This window comes from Cetorhinus maximus, chromosome 14 (genome assembly GCF_964194155.1).
Source record: "Cetorhinus maximus chromosome 14, sCetMax3.hap1.1, whole genome shotgun sequence".
Classification (NCBI taxonomy): Eukaryota; Metazoa; Chordata; class Chondrichthyes; order Lamniformes; family Cetorhinidae; genus Cetorhinus; species Cetorhinus maximus.
This window is the reverse complement of record NC_135892.1, coordinates 16925374-16951131: the sequence shown is the minus strand read 5'-3', so window position 1 is coordinate 16951131 and position 25758 is coordinate 16925374. Positions and strand designations below refer to the sequence as shown.

At 41.4% G+C, this 25758-nt stretch overlaps 1 protein-coding gene across 2 annotated transcripts in view; it reads left to right on the top strand.

Annotated features, from left to right (window-relative positions):
• The window catches only part of dtd1 (D-aminoacyl-tRNA deacylase 1), a 223332-nt gene that overhangs the window by 95443 nt on the left and 102131 nt on the right, over nucleotides 1-25758 (top strand). The window contains exon 5 of one of the 2 annotated variants that reach the window (XM_078556576.1): nucleotides 17664-18087. The exons of the other annotated variant lie outside the window; for it this stretch is intronic. Within the exon in view, the coding sequence (XP_078412702.1) occupies nucleotides 17664-17714 (51 nt within the window). The 3' untranslated portion in view covers nucleotides 17715-18087. Of the gene's footprint in view, nucleotides 1-17663; nucleotides 18088-25758 lie in introns of those variants that run through there. 2 annotated transcript variants of the gene reach the window in all.

The window sequence follows — 25758 nt, the reverse complement described above, 5'->3', positions numbered from 1 at the left end:
GGAGTCACATGTAGGCCAGACCAGGTATGGACGGCAGATTTCCTTCTCTAATGGACATTAGTGAACATTAGGGGCTGGATTTTACCGTCGGCGAGCAGGGGGCAGGGCCCGTAATGTCACATGAGTTAGGACATGTTCATCATTTCCAAAAAAACTTTATTAAAATTTTTAAAACCTTACATTAAGCCTCATCCCGCCTATGGATGAGGTTTCATGTTTTATCTATTTGCCGCCGGGGCTCCTGGCCTGCCTGCCAACCTTAAGGTTGGACGGGCAGGTCCACTAATTACTTTAATTGCTCTGTCAATGGCCTCAGTTGGCCATTGACAGGTTGGGGAGCGCACAGCTGATTTTGCTGTGCCCCCGCCATCCTGAAAATTTAAATGGGGCACGGTAACATCGGGAGTTCCTCCCGACGTCACCGCGCGTCATTTTACGTGTCAGCAAGCGGGCCCCGCCCCCTGCTCGCCGACGGTAAAATCCAGCCCCTAATGTTTACTAATGTCCATTAGAGAAGGAAATCTGCCGTCCATACCTGGTCTGGCCTACATGTGACTCCAGATCCACAGCAATGTGGTTGACTCTTAAATGCCCTCTGAACAAGGGCAATTGGGGTTGGGCAATAAATACTGGCCAAGCCAGCGACACCCGCATCCCATGAACGAATTTTTAAAAAATGATTTCTTTGCTCTATTCCTGATTGTTCTCAGAATCTAAAAACTCACGAGCCGAATGTGTGAAGAGTCCATGGTCCCAAAAAGGGGAGCACAGATTGCAAAGCTATATTTATGTTGCCCCTAACTGTCAGAGCTCATTGATGGTAAATTCTATTTGGCATTGGACATCCAAATATTAACTACTTATCCTTCTGAACCAAGAGGCCAGAGTATGAAAAATCAAATTAAAATTGGCACCAAAATTCAGAGCTTAGACCACTTGGGTACAGGCGAATGGTTTCCGTATGTGCTGGATATGGACCAGTAACTCTGAAAAGACTTGTTTATGGCCTGTCAACTCACGTTTGACCAAGCTTAGTCTGAAACCACTTTCCAATAGAAGCTAGGGAGAAATTTGCACCTTCTTTTGTATCAAGAATATTTTCATTTTCTTTCTCATCTAGCAAAGGACATCAACTTCTAGTCGCCAGGGCACAACTGCCTTTGGTACCTCGCCATACAACCACCTGTTGTGCCTGAGCTCAGACAGTAAGTCAGTTCCAGGGGGGAGGCATGATGGAAAACCTAAGTCCTCTTTGCATCAAGGCCTGGGACCGGGTGGTACACAAGGTGCATAACACTGGGGGCTAGGGGGATGTGGGCTTGGTGTTGTAAGTGGAGTTTTTGTCATTGTCTAGACTGAGCAGCCAGAGCTGCAGACCTGAAAGACCAGCTTTAAAAAAAAAAATCGGAACCGTCAACCTGATAGTTCTGATTTTTTATTAAAGCCAGTCTTTTGGGTCAGTTTCACTGTCAGTTGCTGAGCTGCTGCTTCCAACCTTCAGGCAGCTTCGTGGTTCCAATTTCTTTGAAAAACCTGCCAGAAAACCGCAAACCTGCCCAAAAGTTAGCAGCAGCAGTTCCTACTCACAGCAACTGTCACGTGAGTGCTCTTGGTGGATAGTCTGGTCGACGAATGGTAAGTGAAATTCCTGGAATCATTTTAGAGCCAACTGGATGCTAGGGGGGTTGTGAGGGTGTTGGGGGGGGGGGAGCAGGGGTGGGGACATTTAAGATCATTCTGGATGGATGAGATGAGCTGGGCTAATGGCCTTTGTTGTCCACAGTTATCTTGCGAACAGAGGGTTGAATCATGGCTGGAGTTCTGTTTATTTTATTGATAATGGAAGTTTACTATGAACAGGCTTTGTGTGGTGAAATTGCCAGGATTGCGGTGTGGAATGGGCTCATTGTGAATCAGTGACCTGTTTTACACTGCACATGATTGTCAAGAGTCTTTTCCATTGACTTCAATCTTGTCCCTTTGACTACTTATCTATTATCCCACTCTATCTTGGAGCTTTTATGAATTTTTTGAGGTATTGAAATATCATAATAAAGTTGTGTAGCATGGTAGATATTGAAAATATATTATAGTGAGAAGCAGCAATCAGCAGTGTCTTTAGACTTGCTAATCAAGTAATCACAGATACAATTGTGGACCATTCAGTCTTTGTGCTCTGGCCTCTTAATGATTATATTGCACAGAGACACCTGAGGGGTCCAACGTTTTTCACTGACAATGAAGACCTATGTTGTTTAATTATTCCACTTTGTTGCTCCGGAGCCATTTGATCTTTTTACCCTGTGAAATTACTGTTAAAATAGAATCCAATTACACCCCTTGTATGAAATAATTGTATTAAATAATACCATGCACCCAGGCAGGAGAAAGTCTTCTACATCTTCTACAAAATGCAAGAGATCTTGTGCAGTGTAAGTGGCCTTCATGACCACCCAAAGCACTTTTCAGCCAATGATCTACTCTTGAAGTGTAGTCACTGTGTGAAACTGACAGTTCAGCTTTTAAAAAAAATATCAGGTCAACCATGAAGCTGTCTGAAGGTCTTTCCTGCTCTCAGCAATTGTAAGGATTTAAAAAAAAAACGTTAACTGTAAGTTAAACTGTCAGTTGTTGCGAGTGGGAACTGACAGTAGAGCAATGATTGGAAGAGCAGCAGGGGTGGAAACGACAAAGCTGCACCTCCAGTCGCAGATCCTGTCTCTCCCACACTGGATATATGCAAGTTCTTCCTTTGTTTTTTGATTTTTGGTAATTTGCTTGCCAAGTTTGTAGGATTGTCATTCCTACCTGTTTTGGGGGTGAGTTTTCAAAGCCATTTTGTTTTATTTGGTGCTCAAAATGGTGCCATGTTCCCGCAAACACTGGGAAAAGTGGAAAAAGAGTAATTGTAACAAGTTCTCTCCCATTTGTATTTTTATTCCTAAAATTCCAGGACCGCCTGTTAATGCTAGAATAGCATAGCACAGAAGGAGGCCATTCAGCCCATCGAGCCTGTACCAGCTCTTGGAGGAGCAATCCAGTTATTTCCACTCCCTTATTCTTTCCCCATATCCCTGTAGTTTTTCAAGTACCTATCCAGCAGCTACCATTGAACCTGTTAGCATCCATCAGGCTGTGTATTCCAAATCCTAACCACTCTGTGTAAAAAATGCTTTTATGTCATCTCTGCTTCTTATGCCAATACTGACTTTAATCTAGCCATATGGTTCACAACAGGCTTCTGCATGTTCAGTGGTTTTGAATAGGATTACAAATTGCTTGGAAATAAGAAGGTAAAACAAACCGATTAATGAGCTTGTTTCTATGTATTTTGATATTTTTTGTGATTGGTAATAACTTATTTCATATTCAGTGAGAAATGATCTTTGTAATGGGCACATCACGTGGAATGATGTCTGGAAACAATTTCTCTGTAGCTCAGAGCAAGAGTGTGGGGATTTAATCTTTTAAACAAAGAAGATTGTTTGATCTGAACTGATACGAAAGATCACACATGAGAGGCAGTGAATGCTTTTTGAATGTGGTGCTAAAGCTGTTGATCTTGTACAAGTATTTCCGTGCTGTCAAAACAGCCTGTGAAGGCATTGGAGAGAGCGCAGAAGAGATTTACGAGAATGATGATTATCAGGAAGATATAATAATTCTCATAATGGTATTGGAATTTATTGTAAAATAGTGCTATCTGTGTCTGTATGGGCAGAATTTTATGCTCGGTGGGGTGTGTGCCCGACACGCCCGAGCGTAAAATGATGCGCGATGACGTCGGGCGTGTGTCCTGACGTCATCGTGTGCTCGTGCAATATTTTGTTCGGGCGCACGCCCACCGATAATTAAAAGGCCCATTAATGCCATTAACAAGCTAATTAAATTCAAATTTACGCTGCCCGTCCAATCTTATGGTTGGCGGGCAGGCGAAAAGGCCAAGCGGCCTTCAGCTTTTTTAGGAAACCTCATCCATGAGCGGGATGAGTTTTCCTAAAGCAAATAAACATTAAATAAAAACTTTATTTTGGAATTAGAAACAGTGTGTTTATTTTTCCCAAAGATTACTGGCAAATCTTAGTGCAATGAGAAATTTTTATTATCAGAAAGATAAAGTCCAAAGACATAGTGAAACAATGGGAATTTGCATTCAAAGAGGAAAATATGTATAAAGGAGCAAATGCTGTGTGTAAGGGTAGGCATTTTTTTTTAAGATCTAACAAGTGTGAAAAGCCTTCAGCGTCTATGCCTCAAGCTGCTGACTTCACAGAACTGAAGTTAAGAAAACTCACTTTGAATTCGACTGGTTCAGGGTATTGTGTGTCACCTTGCCTGGTTCTTTTAAAATCTATGTGTCTTACTGTTGTCTTAACGAAAGTTTAACTGGGAGTCAGATTAAGTAGGGGATTTAGAAGTTATTATAGTAGTAATTTGTAGATAAATGTATGTGTTTAAATCATTTCTCTTATTAATAAATGTTTAATCTAGTTTTGTATAAACCTATAAGACTTGGTGGTCTTATTCCTACTGAATTCAAGGCAAGCATCTTGGAATTTATACAAATTGCAAAACAGGTTGTGGTAGCTGTTTCAAGTTTCCCTTTGGGATTTGAACAACTCAGCATTTACCATTGGCTGTGCCAACACATGGCTGGGGGCTCTCTGTGGGATATATTTGAAATTCCTTGATTGGCTTGGAGTTGGTGAATCTTGTGGTTACGAGTAGAAGGAGCACTTTGAAGTCAGGAATTGGTGTGAGGGTTTTTTTGTAGTGGTGAGACTGCAACATGGCTTTGGCAATTGCTAAGTCTTGTCTAGGAGTTGAAGTTATAACTTCGGTTGGTTTATAAAAGGTAAATAAAGCTGAGTTAATGGAATTGGCAGATAAGTTACAATTAGGATTACCTGCAGGGGTGAGGAAGTCAGACATAATTGAAGGTATAGCACAATAATTGAAATTGGAAGGAATACCCGAGAGACCGTGTCCTCCAAGGGATGGTTCATTGGAATGAGCTCAAATTCAGTTGCAAATGAAAAAAATGAAGCTAGAGGCAGCAGAAAAAGAAAAGGAAAGAGAAAGGGCATTTCAAAGGGAACAAGCAGAAAGACAGGAAAGAACAGAGGATGATTTAGCTGCAGTGTTTAACTCAAGCCAGTTGGTGGAGTTACAGAAAAAGGATTTGCAAATAGAACATTTATATCAAACAGCCTACTCAGAAACAGAGGCAAAATGTATTTCAGAATGTTATTACCTTAAGGGTAATGTTTTAACAAGAAAATGGAGGCAATATCATGTTTCAGCAAATGAAAGCTGGAGAGAAGTACATCAGACGTACTACCATTTGGATATAGAAATGAGATTCTGAGGATAGCTCATGAAATTCCAATATGGGGACATTTAGGAATTAGAAAGACACAGGTGAAAGTACAAAAACATTTTTTTTTGTCCTGGATTGCATAGGAATGCAGTCAAATTCTGTAGAATATGTCACACATGTCAGGTGATAGAGAAAACACAAGCAGTGATTAAGCCGACACCTTTAATTCCAATTCCAGCATTTGAAGAACCTTTTACTAGGGTCATAATTGATTGTGTAGGACCCCTCCCTAAGACTAAAGACGGAAATCAGTACTTAGTGACAATAATGGATGTGTCTACAAGGTTTCCTGAAGCAATACCTTTGAGAAACATTACAGTAAAGAGGATTCTGGAAGAGTTTCAACTAAATTTTTTACAAGATATGGTTTATCTAAGGAAATACAATCAGATCAGGGTTCAAATTTTATGTCACAGCTGTTTAAAGAAGTAATGAACAGTTTGGGGATAAAACAATTTAAGTCAACAGCTTATCATCCTGAGTTACAAGGGGCTTTGGAAAGATGGCATCAAACTCTAAAAATTATAATGAGGGCATTATAGTCAGAATTATCCACAGGATTGGGATAGGGGAATTCCATTCTTGTTTGCTATTAGAGATGCTCCTAATGCATCAACTGGTTTTAGTCCCTTTGAACTAGTTTATGGTTATGAGTTAGGGGGACCACAAATTAATTTATGAGAAGTTGGTGGGTCAAAATTCAGAAACTACTCTCCTGGATTATGTATCAAATTTCAGAGAGATTGGACAGAGCATATGAGTTGGCTAGGGAACATTTAAAGATATCACAGCAAGTGATGAAAATGAAAGCAGGCAGGAAAGCTACTGCTCGTAGTTCTGTTGCTGGGGAGAAAGTATTAGTTCTGTTACCAGTACTGGGTGACTCATTAAAGGCAAGATTTAGTGGGCCTTACAGGATTGAAAAGAAACTGAGTGAAGTAAATTATTTAATAAATACTCCAGGTAGAAGAAAGAAGGATAGGGTGTGTTATGTAAATATACTTAAAAGGTACTTCAACAGGAGGTATTAGTGGTGGTAGATAATGTGAAAGAAGTAGAAATGCAGGATTCTGAAATTGATTTCCTCTAATCAGATTGGATAACGAGGGTGTACTTAAAAATTTAAATGTAATATTCCAGACAAGTGTCAAAGTGATTTGTAAAAACTATTGCAGTCACACAAAGCTATTTCTGGAAATAAGTTGGGGAGGACAGATTTAGCTTTACATGATATGCATATAGAAATACCATCTTCAATAAGGCAACATCCTTATAGATTAAATCTGGCAAAGTTATCACAAGTACAGAAAGAAATTGAATTCATGCTTCAAAATGATATCATTGAGTCTAGTTATAGTAACTGGAGTTCGCTTATTGTGCTGGTACTGAAACCGGATGGAACACAAAGACTGTGTGTGCACTATGTAAAGGTGAATGCAGTGACAAAAGCAGATTCATATCCTATACCAAGGTTAGAGGATTACATTGAGAAAGTGGGACAATCAAAATTTATCACAACGATTGACTTGCTAAAAGGATATTGGCAGGTACCATTATCGGAGACAGCAAAGGAGATGTCGGCTTTTGTGATGCCAGATGGACTCTGTCAGTTTAAAGTCATGGCGTTTGGCATGAAAAATACACCTGCAATATTTCAAAGACTGACAAACAAAAGTAATTGCAGGTCTGAGCAATTGTGCTGTTTATATTGACGACTTGATAGTTTTCAGTCCTATGTGGGAGGAGCATTTACAGCATCTGGAAGAATTGCTTTTTTGATTACAAGATGCTAATTTGGTGATGAACTTGGCTAAAAGTGAATTTGCAAAAGTGCAAGTTGTGTATCTAGGCCATACCATCGGACATGGTAAGGTGGCTCCGAGAGATGTGAAAATCAATGCTATTGTGGATTCCCCAGTGCCTACAACAAAACGAGAAGTTTTGAGATTTCTGGCCACGAGTGGGTTTTATCGGAAACTTGTACCAAATTTTAGCAGTGTGGTTGCTCCACTGACTGAACTATTAAAAAAGAACAAGAAGTTTCAATGGACACAGGAGTGTCAGAAGGCATTTGACAATTTGAAAACTGTATTAACTACTACACCAGTTTTGGCAGTACCCAATTATGCCAAGAAATTTAAGTTGGCTGTTGACACAAGTGATATAGGCATTGGGTCTATATTGTTACAAGAAGATGACACTGGAATTGAAAAACTGAAAGGGCATTTTTCACAGAAGTGGAATGCACAGCAGAGAAAATATTTAACAATCGAAAAGGAGCCTTTGGGTTTGGTGTTAGCATTGCAGCATTTTGAGATTTATGTTGCAAACAATTCATCAGAAACAATTGTTTATACAGACCACAATCTTTTGAAGTTTCTGGACAAATTTTGAGATAGAAGTGCAAGGCTATTCAGATGGAGTTTATTAATGCAACTGTTGCAAGATGAGAAAGTCTGATTGCATATATATTATCTAGAGTTTGAAGCTTAAAGGGAAAATTGGACATTTAAAACCTGGACACTGAACTGAAATGATGTCGGTTGATATGAAGGATTTGTGTATATATTGTTATGTTAATGCATGCATCTGGTAATGTAATAGTGTGAGTATATAGATAAGCATAGGAGATAGTATAAAATGGGTTAATAAAACTGAAACCGTCTTTTTAAATTATGACGGTTCATTTTTTAATGAGGGGGATGTCAGGAAGATATAATTCTCATAATGTTATTGGAATTTATTGTAAAATAGCGGTATCTGGGTCTGTGTGTGTGTGCGCGCGCGTGTGTGTGTGTGACTTAATTGGATTAAAGGCAGCTGGTCTGAAGGCTTTGATGTAAACGTGGGTAAAGTTTAGAATGTAAGGTGTAGAACATTTGCATTTTAACATAAACCAGACTAGATTGTTTTCAAAGGAGGAGTGAAATGTGTCACCTAGCCAGGTGAAATTTAGAAACAGTGTGTTTATTTTTCCCAAAGATTACTGGTGAAGCTTAGTGCTATGAGAGATTTTTAATTATCAGAAAGATAAAGTCCAAAGACATAGTGAAACAATGGGAATTTGCATTCAAAGTGGAAAGTATGTATAAAGGAGCGAAGGTTGTGTGTAAGGGTAGGCATTTTTAAGATCTAACAAGTGTGAAAAGCCTTCAGCATCTATGCCTCAAGCTGCTGTTTTTCAAAAAACCTGAAGTTAAGAAAACTCACTTTGAATTCGGCTGGTTTAGGGTATTGTGTGACATCTTGCCTGGGTCTTTTAAATTCTGTGTCTTACTGTTGCCTTAACAAAAGTGTAACTGGGAGTCAGATTAAGTAGGTGGTTTTGAAGTTATTTTAGTAGTAATTTGTAGATCCATGTATATGTTTAAAATCATTTCTCTTATTAATAAATGTTTAATCTAGTTTTATAAAAACCTATAAGACTTGGTGGTCTTATTACTACTGAATTCAAGGCATGCATCTCGAAATTTATACAAACTGCAAAACAAGTTCTGGCAGTTGTTTCAAGCTTCCCTTTGAGATTTGAATAACTCAACATTTACCATTGGCTGTGCCATAACATAATAAATTTCAGTTATGAAGATAGATTGGAGAAGACTCTTTGTCTTGGAGGAAAGAAGGCTGAGAGGATATTTGATAGAAGTATTCAAAATCATATGGGGCCTGGATAGGATAGATAGGGAGAAAATGACCTCATTGGCGGAACGATCAAGAATCAGAGGGCATAGATTTAAGGTAATTGGGAAATGAAGCGAAAGCGATATGAGAAAAGACTTTTTCACACAGTGAGTGGTTAGGATCTGGAATGCACTGCCTGAGAGTGGGATGGAGGTAGTTTCAATCGAGGCATTCAAGAGGGCATTAGATAATTATTTGAAAAGAAACCTTGTGCTGGGTTACAGGGAGAAGGCAGGAGAATGGCACTGGGTGAAATGCTCATTCAGAGAACTTGTGCAGACACGATGGGCTGAATGGCCTCCTCTGCGTTGTAACAATTCTGTGATTCTGTGTGCTGTTTTTTTTTGAATGGGAGATAAATGTGACGGGCTGTGGGGATTTGTGCCTCACGCAAAATCAATTATATAACGTATTTTAAACTTAACAAATGTATGAAATTGATGGGCAGGAAAAGACCAGCTGGCTTACCAAGCCTGCAACATGCTATCTGGCCATCATATCTAAATGCTCCCTCTCCGCCCACACCCACCCCCCCTCTCCAACCCACCCCATCTCTGCAGTGGAGAGAGGCGACCGCCCAAAGAAAAATAATTCATGGCCAATAAGGGAAATAATAATCTGGAAAATTCCTCTCTAACTCCCTCAGCCCAAGAGGTCACATGAACTAATTGTTATTTATAAAGCCAACTTCAGGACCTTTTGACTGAATGAATGAATCACCAAATTGTTCCAGCACAGAAAGAGGCCATTTGCCCCATTATTGTCTGCACCGGCTCTCCGAATGAGTAATGTACTGAGTGCCTTCTCTTAACCCTGCACATTCTTCCTTTTCCCTTTAGAATGGCTCAATTGAATCTGTCTCCACCACACTCTCAGGCACCACATTCCAGATCTTAACCACTAGCTGCATGAAAAAGATTTTCCTCATGTTGCCATTGCTTCTTTGCCAATTATCTTAAATCTGTGCCCTGTTGTACTCAATCCTTCCACTAGTGTGAACAGTTTTCCCTACCTACTCATGGTTTTGAATACCTCTGTCAGATTTCCTCTTGTCCTTCCCTTCTCCAAGAAAAACAATCCCAACTTCTCCAATCTGTCTACATAACTGAAATTCCTCTTCCCTGCAACCATTCTTGTGAATCTTTTCTGCACTCGCTCTAATGCCTTCACATCCTTCCTAAAGTGCAGTGCCTAGAACTGGACACAATACTCCAGTTGATGCCGAACCAGTGTTTTATATAGGTTTAATATAACTTCCTTGCTCTCATAAACTATGCCTCTATTAATAAAGAATATTAAGGTCTTGTCCTATAATATTTTGAATTTGAATAGTTCTATTTAATCTGATGGTGCAAGTGAGAGAGGAAGATTCCACGACCCTATTACATGAACTGAAGTACGAAATATCGAACAGATACAGTGTTTCAAATCCAGCTGTACAAAAACCGGGACATTTTTAGAATGTGCCATGCATTAATTTTAATTCAGCTCTAAGTGACCCTTCACTCCACCTGACCTGGCTTGGTCCGAACCACCCGACCTGAAATCCGGCAAGATCCAAAATCTGGCATGGTCTCGATCCTGAGGTTGCGAGTTTTGATTCCCTACACCTGTACCTGCAACGTAATAAATACTCTTTGTGCATAGTGTTAGATTTGTTGACTTTATTTAGTATTTCTGTGCAACTAGATCTGCCTGTCCTACCTTTTGAATGAGAGAAATAAGAAACACAATTTTTCATGGACTTCACTGGGTAAACACGACAGGATCAGTAACTATCTTGGCAGTGTGTCCTTATTTGCTGGTGTTCATAACTCTGAAAATGATGTAGAAACCTCCTCTACTGTCATAATCTGCCTGAAATTGAAATGGGCAGAATAAACCAATGTTGGACCTATTTTACAGTTTGGATCCCTTGTTTAACATAAGCATAAAGCTGTACTGGCCTAATTATCATTAAGTCAATAGTACTTTCCTTTAGCTAATGATCCTAATTGGGGGGAAAAGAAGTTAATTAACTATTCTTACCTGTGTAGCTGTTTGGTGGGATGCGCTGTCATTTGTAAAAACAGATAGAAACATTGTGCAATAATTGTCACTCCTGGTGAGTCTGACATGTGCGGGGCACTTGAAGCCATAAAACATTACAATTAATGTCTGCTACAACCAGGAATAGACAGTTAGTTCATGTCTACTGTCCACAGCTTGTCAAGAGTGTGTAAAAGAAGCAGCCTGAGCTTCTGCCTCATTTTCAGAAATTGTCAACACATATCTGGACGGCTAAATGGGGGTCGTGTATCAATTGCCAAATTCTGGCTTTCTTCACCCAGCTGGCCATTAAAGTGAGGAAAATAAGCTGGGAAGCCGTCAGCGGAACAATTTAAAGCAAATTTAAAAAATATTGAGAAACCCTCAATGGACACTTCATCTGGTCATTATCACATTGGTGCCTATGTGGGACTTTGCTGTGCACAAAATGGCTGCCCTGTTTCCTACATTACAAGTGACTACACTTTGTAAATACTGTAAAGTACTTTGGGACATCCAGAGGTTGTAAAAGCCGCTTTATAATTGCAAAGCTTTCTTTAATTCCACTGTTATGAGAGCAGAGACCAGTTAAATTGGTTAAAGGATTTAGTACAAAATACCTTGTGAATTCTACCTTCTCCCCTCCCCTCTCCCCTCCTCCTAGTTATGGGGACGGTATTCTGGATGGTTTCATTTAGGCTGCACTGTTCTTGCAGCAAGAAAATCTGTCCGAGTTCTGCCAGTGAACTGTATGTGAATGAATCATTGTTGGGGGAGAGAATTGCTGCTGTTTGCTTCACAACCTTTATGCAGACACTCATCAGTACCATACACCTCTTCTGCACTGCATTGTTGTACTTTGTAGATGATTTCTATTGTTCCTTGGATTGTTTAACAGCGTGCTATAACAGAAGTGGTATTCCATATCAATATCTGTCTGAAATACGAGAGATTCCCTGATAATTCAAGCCATTTTTTTGAGATTAAAATTGAATTATCCAGCTTTCAAATTAAGGAATATAAACAACCATATGGAAGAGGGAATTTCATGCTAATATTGAACTGAATTTGCAGATGATTTGAATTAAGCAACTTGGAATGAAGCCTAGACCATATTGTTCAATATAATAGCAAATTAAAATGCCCTGTGATTTGAATGATGTATCGTTTTGCATGCACTTGGCAATTGTCATTGAGCCATAGAGTTATACAGCACAGAAACAGGCCCTTCGGCCCATCGTATCCATGCTGGCCTTCAAGCACCTATCTATTTGAATCCCATTTTCCAGCACTTGGCCCGTAGCCCTGTATGCGATGGTGTTTCAGGTGCTCATCTATATACTTCTTAAATGTTGTGAGGGTTACCGCCTTCAGGCAGTGTGTAAAATATGCAGCATGAAAACCGTTCCTGCGAAGAGTAAGGAATGGAGTGTTTGGCGCTTCAGGGACATCCTATGAGATCGTGATCAGATGGTGGACTGTGTGTAGTGAAGTGGAAGCCAGTTGTGGGGGTTGGGTGTCGTTGGGGGGAGTGTTGGGGGCTGGGGTGGTGAGGATAACAGGAGAGGAGGATTTGATGAGGATTTGAGCTGGTATTGGAGTCCCAGCATGGGAAACAACAATAGAAAATAGCAGGTGGATTCAGGTTTGAAGTGTTCCAATAAGTGGTTCTGGGCAGAAACATCACCCCCTATCTTGGAGGATCAGAAGGAGGTCTCCGACATAAGTATGCTGCAGTGCTGCTGTCAGAGACCCAAGTTTGAAGCACTACATTGTGATGAGTAAAATAAAGTTTAAAGAGGGATATAATATTATACCACAAAACCTCTCATTTTTCAAATAACCTTTCGAGAAGTTTTAACTTAAACAAAATTGTTTTCACACCTCCAGCATCTGCAATATTTTACTTAAATACTTCCAACACTTTGTTTTACACTTTCTACAAACTCTGCTGTAGAAGATTTTGTTTGGGTTCTTTTCAATTATGCGAATTGAGCAGCAATTCTTACAGCCCCAAAATAAACCCTTCTTAAAAGGTAAATAGCAAGTTCCATCATTTGTATACGATGTCTAATTAGGAGTTAATTATGCAAGTGCAGGTATGCACTGAAAATGGAACAGTTCCTTAGGGATGGTGCCAAAGACAAGATAACCTGCTGGGGACTTCATTGCTCATTAGTAAGGATGACAGATGATGTTTGTTTTCAGGAAATTGGTTGTAAGCGTTGGGCAGGATGAAGAGAATCCCTTTCACAGTTCCGAGGTGCTTGACAGGAGCATTACGGACAAACAGATATGTGAGGAGGGAGTAGGACAGGTGACCAATAGCTCAGTCAAATAGGTAGGTTGAAAGGAGGGTATTAAAGGAAGAGCAGAGTTAGAGGTTTGGAGGATTAGTGGTGTGTGTTTGGGGCGGGGGGTGAGTGGGTTGTGGTATCAGTGCTTAGGGCCTAGGCAGTGCTGGCACTGCTATCAGTGAAGGCACTGCTGCCAATGGTGGCGCAATTAAAATCGGGGATGTTCATGAGGCCAGAATCGGAGAAATGCAGTCAGGAATTTGGGGCTCAGATACATTTAATGCCTTGCTAAGTAAGATTGCCAGATAGTGTCATGTTTGGGCAGTTATGCCTTGAGGTTACACTCACTATACCGATGGGGATCTGGAAATCACTGTCTGAAAGGTTATTAGAGGCAGAAACACTCATTGTACTTAAAAATCACTTGGATGTGTATTTGGGGTGTTGTAACCTAGGGCAAGGGACCAAGAGCTGGAAGGTGGGGTTATGCTGGATCACCTTTTCTTTTACCAGGTCATGGACATGATGAGCTAAATGTCATCCTCCTGTGGTATAAATCTTCCTGTGTTTCCACATTTCTAACAACTTGTACTTATATAACGCCTTTAACACAGGGGAGGCAATGGCGTATTGGTACTGTCGCTGGACTAGTAATCCAGAGACCCAGGGTAATGCTCTGGGGACCCGGGTTTGAATCCCGGCATCCTGGAATTTGAATTCAATAAAAATCTGGAATTAAAAGTCTAATGATGACCATGAAACCATTGTCGATTGTTGTAAAAACCCATCTGCTTCACTAATGTCCTTTAGGAAAGGAAATCTGCTGTCCTTACCCAGTCTGGCCTACATGTGACTCCAGACCCACAGCAATGTGGTTGACTCTTAAATGCCCTTGGAACTGGGGCAGTTAGGGATGGGCAATAAATGCTGGCCTAGCCAGTGATGCCCACATCCCATAAATGAATTTTAAAAAATCATAAAATGTCCCAAAGTGCTTCACAAGAGCATTGTAATGCAAAATTTGACACAGAACCGCATGAGACGATGTTAGGACAGATAGAACCATAGAGAAGTTACAGCACAGAAAGAGGCCATTCAGCCCATCGTGTCTGCACCATCCGAAAAATTAAAAAAAACTAGCTGCCCATTTTAATCCCACTTTCCAGCGCCCAGTCCATAGCATTGCAGTTTACACCACTTCAGGTGCAGATCCAAGTGCCTTTTAAATGAGTTGAGAGTTTGAAGGAGAGTCTTAGACAAAGTAATAGAGGTAGAGAGGTGTAGGGAGGCAATTTTAGAGCTTCTGGCTCAAGAAGCTGAAGGCACAGCCACCAAAGGTGAAGCAAATATAATTGGAGTTGCTTAAGAGGCCAGAATTAGAGGAGTGCAGGGATCTCGGAGGTTTGTGGCGCACTAAGAATCATGTTGAATCCGTCTTCTTCATTCGTCCTATGAGGCCATGTCCCGGTAGTGAAAATGTGCTCCTCTGGTGCCGACCTGCTGTATGCATTAACATACAAACATATAAATTAGAGGTAGGCCATTCGACCCCTCGAGCCTCCTCCGCCATTCAATAAGATCATGACTGATATGATTGTGGCTTCAATGTCGCTTTCCTTCCTACCCCCTATGCCATTTGACTCTTCTGTCAATCAAGAATCTCTCACACTCAGCCTTAAAAATACTCAATGACCCTGCCTCCACTGCTCTCCAGGGAAGAAAGTTCCGTGGACTCATGATCCTCTGCGAGAAAAAAAATTATCCTCACATTTGTCTTAAATGAGACAGATTTTTAAACTGTGTCTCCTGGTTTAGTCGCTCCCGCAAGGGGAACATCCTTTCAGCATCCAACCTGTCAAGCCCTTTCTGTCTGCCCATCTCCTCCTTTGCCACCAATGCCCACCATTCAACCCTTAGAAGTTTCCGCACTCTGGAATTCTCTTCCTAAACATCTCCATCTTGCTGCATATCTCCCTGTTTTCAGATCTCTTTAACCAGGCCTTCAGTCACCACTGTAATTCTTGTAACGCCCGGTTGTTGTCCAACTGTGGCATTCTACCTTCTGCTGACAAGAGACTAGTGTTTATATCTCAGTAGAACTCATGTGTAAAGTTGCCTGTAACGGAGAAAAGAAAGCAAATCAGGGATTTAAAGCCTGCTCTATACGTAACCCCAGAAATGAGCTATTTTTGCAGTCGAGGTTTATGAGCTTTTCCTGTCATTTTCATTTTCCTACATTGCAACAGTGAGTACGGCTCAAGAGTGCTTCATTGGCTGTCAAGTGCTTTGGGACGTCCTGAGGTCATGAAAGGTGCTATAGAAATGCTGTTTAGGGCTTGAAAGAAGGTGCAAAAATAAGCAAATCATTATTACTTTGCTGAATGCTACTTTAGATGCTTAATTAAAGCAAGCATTATTGAATTCTGTGCTGGAAGGCTGTTTAAATGAAAGAGCCCCAGCCTTGAGTGCTGCTCGATCTAAATTAGAGGTTGTTTTTCTTGCAGATGAGTGGGAGTCTATTGCACAAATTGATATTATAAGACTTTTCCAGCTGATTAACTTTGTGTTTCCATCAGCCTCGAGCATAATATACCTCCATATTTATTAATTATTCTGGGGAAATGGGAAGCTCAGAAGAAATGTCAAAGAATAACGGTTATTTTTGACATGTTGTATAAACTGCAGTGACATTTCCTTTTGGGTCTCTTTGTGTGACTGAAGAAGCCTCAAGTTAAAACAGTTGGCAAGTGACAGGGCAGAAATATATATAAAAGAAAGCCAAAATAGTTTTAACTTGAATCAGTCTGTTTGTTGTTTTTTTTGGTACAGAGGTCTCCATTGATAAGCTACAGAAGAGTTTCAAAGCAAGTAAGGAGCACCCCTATATCTACTGTACAAACATGGCTCAGCTGGTGGCACTCTTGCCTCTGAGTCACAAGGTTCCTGGTTGAAGTCCGACTCCAGGGCTTGAGTATAAAAATCAAGGCAGACACTCCGTTGCAGTACTGAGGGAGTGTTGTATTGTCGGAGGTACCATCATTCGGATGAGATGTTAAACTCAAGGCCCTTTTTCTGCCTGCTGTGGTGGATGTAAAAGATCCTGTGCTACTCTTTTGAAGAAGAGCAGGAGAGTTATCCCCAGTGTCCTGGCCAATATTTATCTCCTCATCAACATCACAAAAACAAGTTATCTGGTCATTATCACATAACTGTTTGTGGGAGCTTGTGCACAAATTGGCTGCCATGCTTCCTACATAACAACAGTGACTACATTTAAAAAAGCACCTCATTTGTTGTAAATTACTTTGAGATGTCTGGTGGTTGTGAAGGGAGCTATATAAATCAGTCTTTTTTTTAACAGTTTTTCATATGTACACCAGAGAATATACACACACATTACTTTTTGGAAACTTAAAATCTCATTGTAAGTTCTTCTTCTGCACACAGGTCCACAGTCTCTATGGTAAGAATATTTCTGCAGATCGGGTTTTCAAAACTTTCTTGATAGCTTAGTTCTCGAAGATTTGGGCTGAGTCCAGTTGACTTGCTTCAAGGCCTTGGCTTTTTCCCGTGTGTCTTTGGCCACCTGAAACAAAGAGTGTTTGTGATCTTGCCTATCGAGCACTGCTCTGTCTTAGGGAATCACAATCTTCTTTCGTATGATTATCATGAACAAACATATCAGATATCAAGATCTAAGTCAGATATCCAGATCAAAACTTCTGGTTTAACAACATGGATACCTTGACGGCTTCTTATGGATTTCCTGAGGGAAGTGTTCAATTATATACTCTAGGGTCCAGTAAGGAGCTCCGTAATCACATGATGATGATGCTTTAAGTTTCCATCTATGTAGAAGGTGGCAGCATCTGCAACATGCTACGTGAGCTGATTGATGGTTTTGTCCATTATTTCGAGGAAGGTTTGATCCTTCAGGTTGAATTGTGAGGTCCTCTGCAAGGAATCCATTCTGTATGTTGTTGTTCTCCCAAGTATTAGACCATCAGTCATCAAGGCTGAGGGGTGATGGCCAAGGGGCTTCGGGACGATGATCCAAAATGACTTTCTAGATTCGAGACAGGTTGGTCAAGTTGGCCTGAACTGACATGTCTTTGTTAATGTGGCGGCTGTACTCTCCCGGAGACTACATATTCACGGCATAGGTGGGGTGGGCAATAAATGCCAGCCTTGCCAATACATGAATGAAAAAAAGCACCCTGAACTCATGTTATTCTTAGTGGATCCAAGATCAATCTTAACAAGTGTTTTTTTTACAGAAAAATTACAATGCACCCAGTTCCTTTGCTGTTGGCTGCAAGGCTGGTTGAACAGTTTATATTTATTTCTACATCAGCAACAGAGAGATCCACTTTTTCAAGGCACTCGGGAATTATTGGCAGACTTACTACTTCCCCTTCCAGTTGATGGTGACCGATGGAATGAGGAAGAGTTAATTTGCCACTGACCCAGATCAACAGAGTACCATGCAAATGTTTTTAGTGTTTTAAAAGGTTGAGAACTTGCATCTCCATGTCAACTTATTATGTCAGAAGAATTTCCAACTTCAATCCCCAGTAGAGGTTTTCAGGGTGGTAGATAACCTTCTACATTGGAATGAATGTTATGTACCAAAAAGGCAAGGGGAGGTAGTGAAGTGCCCTGTATCTTTAAGGTAGTGCTGGCCAAAATAAATTGGGAAAACAATGTTTTCTTCTGTGTTCAGTTTGTTAGGATACAGTCGATGGTAAGTGCGAGTCGTTCAAAGGGAAACTTGAAGCAACTGCCACAACTTGTTTTGCAGTTTGTATAAATTTCAAGATGCATGCCATGAATTCAGTAGGAATAAGACCACCAAGTCTTATAGGTTTTTACAAAACTAGATTAAACATTTATTAATAAGAGAAATGATTTTAAACACACACATAGATCTACAAATTACTACTATAATAACATCTAAATCCCCTACTTAATCTGACTCCCAGTTACACTTTTATTAAGGCAACAGTAAGACACACACAATTTAAAAGACCCAGGCAAGGTGACACACAATACCCTAAACCAGTCGAATTCAAAGTGAGTTTTCTTAGCTTATTTTTTGAAAACAGCAGCTTGAGGCATAGATGCTGAAGGCTTTTTCACACTTGTTAGATCTTAAAAATGCCTACTCTTACACACAACCTTCACTCCTTTATACATACTTTCCACTTTGAATGCAAATTCCCATTGTTTCACTACGTCTTTGGACTTTATCTTTCTGAAAATAAAAATCTCTCATAGCACTAAGTTTTACCAGTGATCTTTGGGGAAAAATAAACACACTGTTTCTAAACTTCACCTGGCTAGGTGACACATTTCACCCCTCCTTTGAAAACAATCTAGTTTGGCTTATTTAAAAATGCAAATGTCCTTTTACACCTTACATTCTAAACTTCCCCCATGTTTACATCAAAGCCTTTAGCCCAGCTGCCTTTAATCAAATTAAGTTACACACACACACACACATGCATATTTATATAGACACAGATACCACTATTTTACAATAAATTTCAATAACATTATTATATTTTCCTGACAAGGTTTAGTCCAAACTTGTGGAATAAGTCAGTGCAATGTATAGAATGCCTGATGGTAAGTTCATGTGTGATATTATTCACTTGGAAGACGAGTGTGTGCAATTATTCTCATTAACAGAGCTTGTGAGTGACTCATCCAATTTTACTCAAGGGGCAGAGCCTGAATTTGATAACATTCATTTTACTAGATTCTAACATGAAGTACAACATATCCACGGGCAGAATTAATATTTTAAGAGAATGCGGTGTCGCTGTTTAAAAAATGTACAGCCCTGAGAATATCATATGTTTCCCTATGGTTTCTGTGAAGGTTTGTGTGACATCAGGTGCTCAACCCCTTGCTGACCCCAGACTAGGTACAACAATCAAAAGGAAAGCCAATGGTTTTTGCACCTGTGCCCTGAGCTGCTCATTGAAAATGAATCAGCTCAGGAGGCCATTTGGCCCATTGTGCCTGTTCCTGGTTAAGCCTTTCTGTCTGCTGGCACTAAGTGTTCTACATGAAGTAAATCTCAAATCCCAGTGGCTTTGGAACTACAGCGCAAAGCTGCTTCAGTTTCACACGAAAGTGGCAATCTCGCTTAGAAAAACTAGAGAAAGACTCAGATGGGAAATGGAAGAATATCAGCAGATATAAAGCAGTAGTTATGGGGAAGTTTTATTCTGTATCAAACTTTGTTGGACAGAGTAATGGGACTTTAATTTTGTATCTACCTAGGTGGGCTCATTTTTGAGAATGAGACCAGGTTACATGCCCCACAGCCGTAGTCAGAGTTTGAATTGTACACTTTACTGCTGTACATTGCTGCTGAAGGCTCTGCTGTCTCAATCCTTATGCAATGTGTAAGACAAATTGAAGTTGATACACTTAGCTGTGGGAACATCATTTTTACTGTTAAAACAACATTTCACTTGTTTATAATTATACGTAACTTGGTAGCAGAAATCTGAATCATTGGTTCATCTTAATGTTGGGCAGGGCTCCAGAAATCGAGCTGCACTTAACCTTGGGGATTCTAGGGAGCGACATACAGGGGGAAACATTTAAAAGGGATAATAAAGTGGCTACAATCATAAGGGCGTGTGACCAGTCTATGGGATACGTTTTGTGTTGCTCGTAATGGTAGCTAATCTGGAACCACTTAAAGACAGGTAATCGCACTATGCACAGGACTGTAGCTATAGCCTGTGTTGTATATGAAATATGATTCTTAATGGACTTTCTTCAACAATAGATATTTGACAATCCTGCTTTAGCTACGAAAATGCAGCATGTCGTGTCGGAACGCATCATGTCATACCATCAGTAAGATGACAACATCTCTTCCCTGTCACCAAATAAAACAAAATCCCCAAAGCTTGTGTGGCAGGAAGGGGAGTTTCTGCCTTTTCATTCAATAACTAAGTCGAAACTCACCAAGTTTCGAAACAGAGGCTAGCTGAGATAGGCTGTCTGGCCGTACCGGGTATAGTTGATTTGTTTGGAAATGCAGGTATATTGTTCTAGGTCAGGGGTCCGCAGCCTTCATAACAAGGAGAGCCATTTTATAAAATGTACCAAAAGCGCAATATCTTCAGGGCCGTATTGCTGTTATATAAATGGCAATAACATTGAGAAAGAAGACAGGTGCATTTATGGATTCTTTTGCAACACCTTTTTGACTGCCTTGTTCTTCAGCACATCCACAGCTTTCTTTTCGGCATTTCCAATCGGATACTTCCTGGCAAAGGTAGCGTCTGTGGGCAATACATAAGCCATTAACACGATGGCACGTGACGCCATTTTGCTTGGCAAAACCGTGCAACTGAAACCTTTTATGACTTTTGATCCAAGCAACTTTTCCATAGAATTTCATATTTTTATCAACAGGCACTTCATAAGCTTAAGCTGTCACCTGTCACAATGTCCATCACCAAGGAGATTTTCAGATGTCCGATACTCTTTTCAAATTAGAAACACATTGAAATAACAATTTTCTAAAGATCGATAACGAGAAAAAAAGGGGCTTGAATCGATTAAGGATCAGTGTGAGTTCTTAATGAGCCGCAGGTTGCCGATCCCTGTTCCAGCTACAAATTGGTTTGTGCATGGTTGGGACATGAACAAGTGTAGGAAACCAGACAACATGTGAGCATGTGCATGCATTTCAAGCAGTTCAGAGAAGGTTTACGAGACTAATACCTGGAATGGGTGGGTTGTCTTATGAGGAAAGGTTGGACAGGTTAGGCTTATATCCACTGACGTTTAGAAGAGTAAGAGGTGACTTGGTTGAAACCTTTAAGATCCTGACGGGTCTTGACAGGGTGGATGTGGAGAGGATGTTTCCTCTTGTAGGAGAATCTAGAACCAGGGATCACTGTTTCAAAATAAGGGATCACTCATTTAAGACAGAGATGAGGAGAAACTTTTTCTCTCAGAGGGTCGTGAGTCTTTGGAACTATCTTTCTCAAAAGGCAGTGGAAGCAGAGTCTTTGAGTATTTTTAAGGCAGAGGTAGATAGATTCTTGATAAGCAAGGGGGTGAAAGGTTATAAGGGGTAGGCGGGAATGTGGAATTGACATTCCAATCAGATCAGCCATAGATCTGTTCCGCCATTCAATAAGATTTGATTGTAATGTCAATTCCACATTTCCACCTACCCCCTATAGCCTTTCACCCCCCTTGGCAATTAAGGATGGGCAATAAATGCTGGCCTAGCCAGTGACGCCCACACCCCATGAACGAATATTAAAAAAATTCAACCAATTCCTGGGAAGAAGGGGTTCCTCTGATGAGGAAAACCACACTGGGGTGTGAACAAGAACACAAGAATTAGGAGCAGGAGTAGGCCATTCGGCCCCTCAAGCCTGCTCCACCATTCGGTAAGATTGTGGCTGATCTGATTGTGGCCTCAACTCCGCTTTGCTGTTTGCCCCCTATAACTCTTGACTCTCTCGCTGATCAAAAATCCAACTCAGCCTTGAATCTATTCAATGACCCAGCCTCCACTGCTCTCTGGGAAAGAGAATTCCACATATTAACGACTCTCTAAGAGAAAAAAAATTCTCAGTTTTATATGGGAGACCCCTAATTTTCAAACTGTGTGCCCTGGTTCTCTAGACTCCCCCAGGGGAAGCATCCGCTCTGTCAAGTCCCCGCAAAATGTTTCAATAAGATCACCTCTCCTGCTTCCTAAACTCCAGTGCCCAATTGCCTGCACAACCTTTTCTCATCAGAACCTCTTCTTCGCAGGAATTGGTTGAGTTCATTCATTCATGGGATGTGGGTATCGCTGGCTAGGCCAGCAGTTATTGCCCTCATTCAGAGGGCATTTAAGAGTCAACCACATGTAGGCCAGGACAGCAGATTTCCTTCCCTAAAGGACATTAGTGAACCAGATGGGATACAACAATCAGCAATGGTTTCATGGTCATCATCAGACTTTTAATTCCAGATTTTTATGGAATTCAGATTTCACCATCTGCCATGGTTGGATTCAAACCCAGGTCCCCCTGGGTCTCCGGAATATTAGTCCAGTGACAATACCGCCTCCCCAGTGGGCGAGCACTGATTGAGAAGAGCTGGAGCTGAGTGAGAGAGAGGCGGTAAGCAGGGATCTGAACTTTGCCTCAGGTGCTCAGTGGTTGGCTCAGCCCAGCTTCAGCCATCGCTTGTTATTCAGCATTTCATTCGCCGCTGGCTAGGCATGTTGTTCCTTAGAATGTTTGTCCTGTGCTGTGTATTTTCTCTGTATGTCTGTGCCTGCTGATTTAACCTGCAGTAATGGTAAAGAGGATATCACCGACGCTTACCAAGCAGTAAAGGCTTGACATTGGAGACGGTACAGCGAAGGTTCACTAAATTGGTCCTTGGGATGAGGGGGTTTTCCTATGATGAGAGGCTGAGTAAATTGGATTTATATTCTCTGAAGTTTTGAAGGATGTGAGGTAATCTCATTGAAACCTACAAAATTCTGAAGGGGCTTGCTTGGGGGTGGACGCAGAGAGATTGTTTCCACTGGTTGGGAAGTCTAAAACACTCAGGCACAGTCTCGGGATAAGGGCCCAAATATTTAGGATCGAGATGAGGAGAAATTTCTTCACTCAAAGGGTTGTGAATACTTGATATTCTCTACCCCAGAGGGTTGTGGATGCTCCATCGTTGAATACATTTAAGGCAGATTTTTGGTCTCTCAGGGAATTAAAGGATATGGGGAGACTTGTGAGGAAAGTCCACACAGCGGACTTGTGAGGAAAGTTATAGGTCATGGAATAACAGGGACAGTAGCAACGTGGATACAAAATTGATTGAGGGATAGGAAACAGAGAGTAATGGTCAATGGATATTTTTCGGGCTGGAAGAAGGTTTGTCATGGAGTTACCTAGGGGTCAGTATTGGGACCCTTGCTTTTCCTGATATATATATAAATGATCTAGATCTTGGTGTGCAGGGGACAATTCCAAAGCTTGCGGATGACACCAAACTTGGGAGGATTGTAAACTGTGAGGAGGAGAGTGTAGAACTTCAAAGGGACATTGACACATTGGTGGAGTGGGCGGATTGGTGACAGATGAAGTTCAATGCGGAGAAGTGTGAGTTGATACACTTTGGTACAAAGAACATGGAGAGACAGCATAAAATAAAGGATATTATTCTAATGGATGTGCAGGAGCAGAGACACCTGGATGTATATGTACATAAGTCATTAAAGGTGGCAGGACAGGTAGAGAGAACTGTTTCTAAAGCATACAGTATTCTAGGCTTCATTAATAGGGGCATAGAGTATAAGAGCAGGGAGGTTTTGATGAACTTTTATAAGACACTGGTTAGACCTCAGCAGGAATATTGTGTACAGTTCTGGGCACCACACTATAGGAAGGCTGTGAACGCATTGGAGAGAGTGCAGAAGAGGTTTACGAGAATGGTTCCAGGGATGAGACACTTCAGTTATGAGGAAAGATTGGAAAAGTTGGGACTGGTTTCCTTGGAGAGGAGCAGGCTAAGAGGAGATAAAAGCAAAAAACTGCGGATGCTGGAAATCCAAAACAAAAACAAAAATGCCTGGAAAAACTCAGCAGGTCTGACAGCATCTGCGGAGAGGAACACAGTTAACGTTTCGAGTCCGTATGACTCTTCAACAGAACTAAGGAAAATTAGAAAAGAGGTGAAATATAAGCTGGTTTAAGGGAGAGTGGGACAGGTAGAGCTGGATAGAGGACCAGTAATAGGTGGAGATTGCCAAAAAATGTCATAGACAAAAGGACAAAGAGGTGTTGGCGGTGGTGGTAATATCTAAGGAATGTGATAATAGGTGACATTAGGGTAGAAAGCAGGACAAACAAGGTACAGATAGCCCTAGTGGGGGTTGGGTGGGGGGAAGGGATCGAAATGGGCTAAAAGGTAGAGAAAAAACAATGGATGGAAATACATTTAAAAATAATGGAAATAGGTGGGAAAAGAAAAATCTATATAAATTATTGGAAAAAAGGGGGATCGGAAAGGGGGTGGGGATGGAGAAGAGAGTTCATGATCTAAAATTGTTGAACTCAATATTCAGTCCGGAAGGCTGTAAAGTGCCTAGTCGGAAGATGAGGTGCTGTTCCTTCAGTTTGCGTTGAGCTTCGCTGGAACAATGCAGCAGGCCAAGGACGGACATGTGGGCATGAAAGCAGGGTGGAGTGTTGAAATGGCAAGCGACAGGGAGGTCTGGGTCATGCTTGAGGACAGACCGAAGGTGTTCCGCAAAGCGGTCACCCAGTCTGCGTTTGGTCTCTCCAATGCAGAGGAAACCGCATTGGGAGCAGCGAATGCAATAGACTAAATTGAGGGAAGTGCAAGTGAAATACTGCTACACTTGAAAGGAGTGTTTGGGCTCTTGGACAGTGAGGAGAGGGGAAGTAAAGGGGCAGGTGTTGCACCTTCTGCGGTTGCATGGGAAGGTGCCGTGGGAGGGGGTTAAGGTGTAGGGGGTGATGGAGGAGTGGACCAGGGTGTCCCGGAGGGAATGATCCCTGCGGAATGCCGCCAGGGAGGGTGAAGGGAAGATGTGTTTGGTGGTGGCGTCATGCTGGAGCTGGCGGAAATGCCGGAGGATGATCCTTTGAATGCGGAGGCTGGTGGGGTGATAAGTGAGGACAAGGGGGATCCTATCATGGTTCTGGGAGGGAGAGGAAGGTGTGAGAGCGGATGTGTGAGAGATGGGCCAGACACGGTTGATGGCCCTGCCAACCACTGTGGGTGGAAAACCTCGGTTAAGGAAGAAGGAAGACATGTCAGAGGAACTGTTTTTGAAAGTGGCATCATCAGAACAGATGCGACGGAGACGAAGGAACTGAGAGAATGGGATGGAGTCCTTACAGGAAGTGGGGTGTGAGGAGCTGTAGTAGAGGTAGCTGTGGGAGTCGGTAGGCTTGTAATGGATATTGGTGGACAGTCTATCACCAGAAATTGAGACAGAGAGTTCAAGGAAGGGAAGGGATGGACCATGTGAAAATGATGGAGGGGTGGAAATTGGAAGCAAAATTAATAAATTTTTCCAGGTCCAGACGAGAGCATGAAGTAGCACCGAAGCAATCATCGATGTGCCGGGGAAAGAGTTGTGGGAGGGGGCCGGAGTAGGACTGGAACAAGGAATGTTCCACATACCCCATAATGAGACAGGCATAACTGGGACCCATACAGGTACCCATAGCCACACCTTTTATTTGGAGGAAGTGAGAGGAGTTTAAGGAGAAATTGTTCAGTGAGAGAACCAGTTCAGCCAGACAGAGGAGAGTAGTGGTGGATGGGGATTGTTCGGGCTAAGAGGAGACTTGCTAG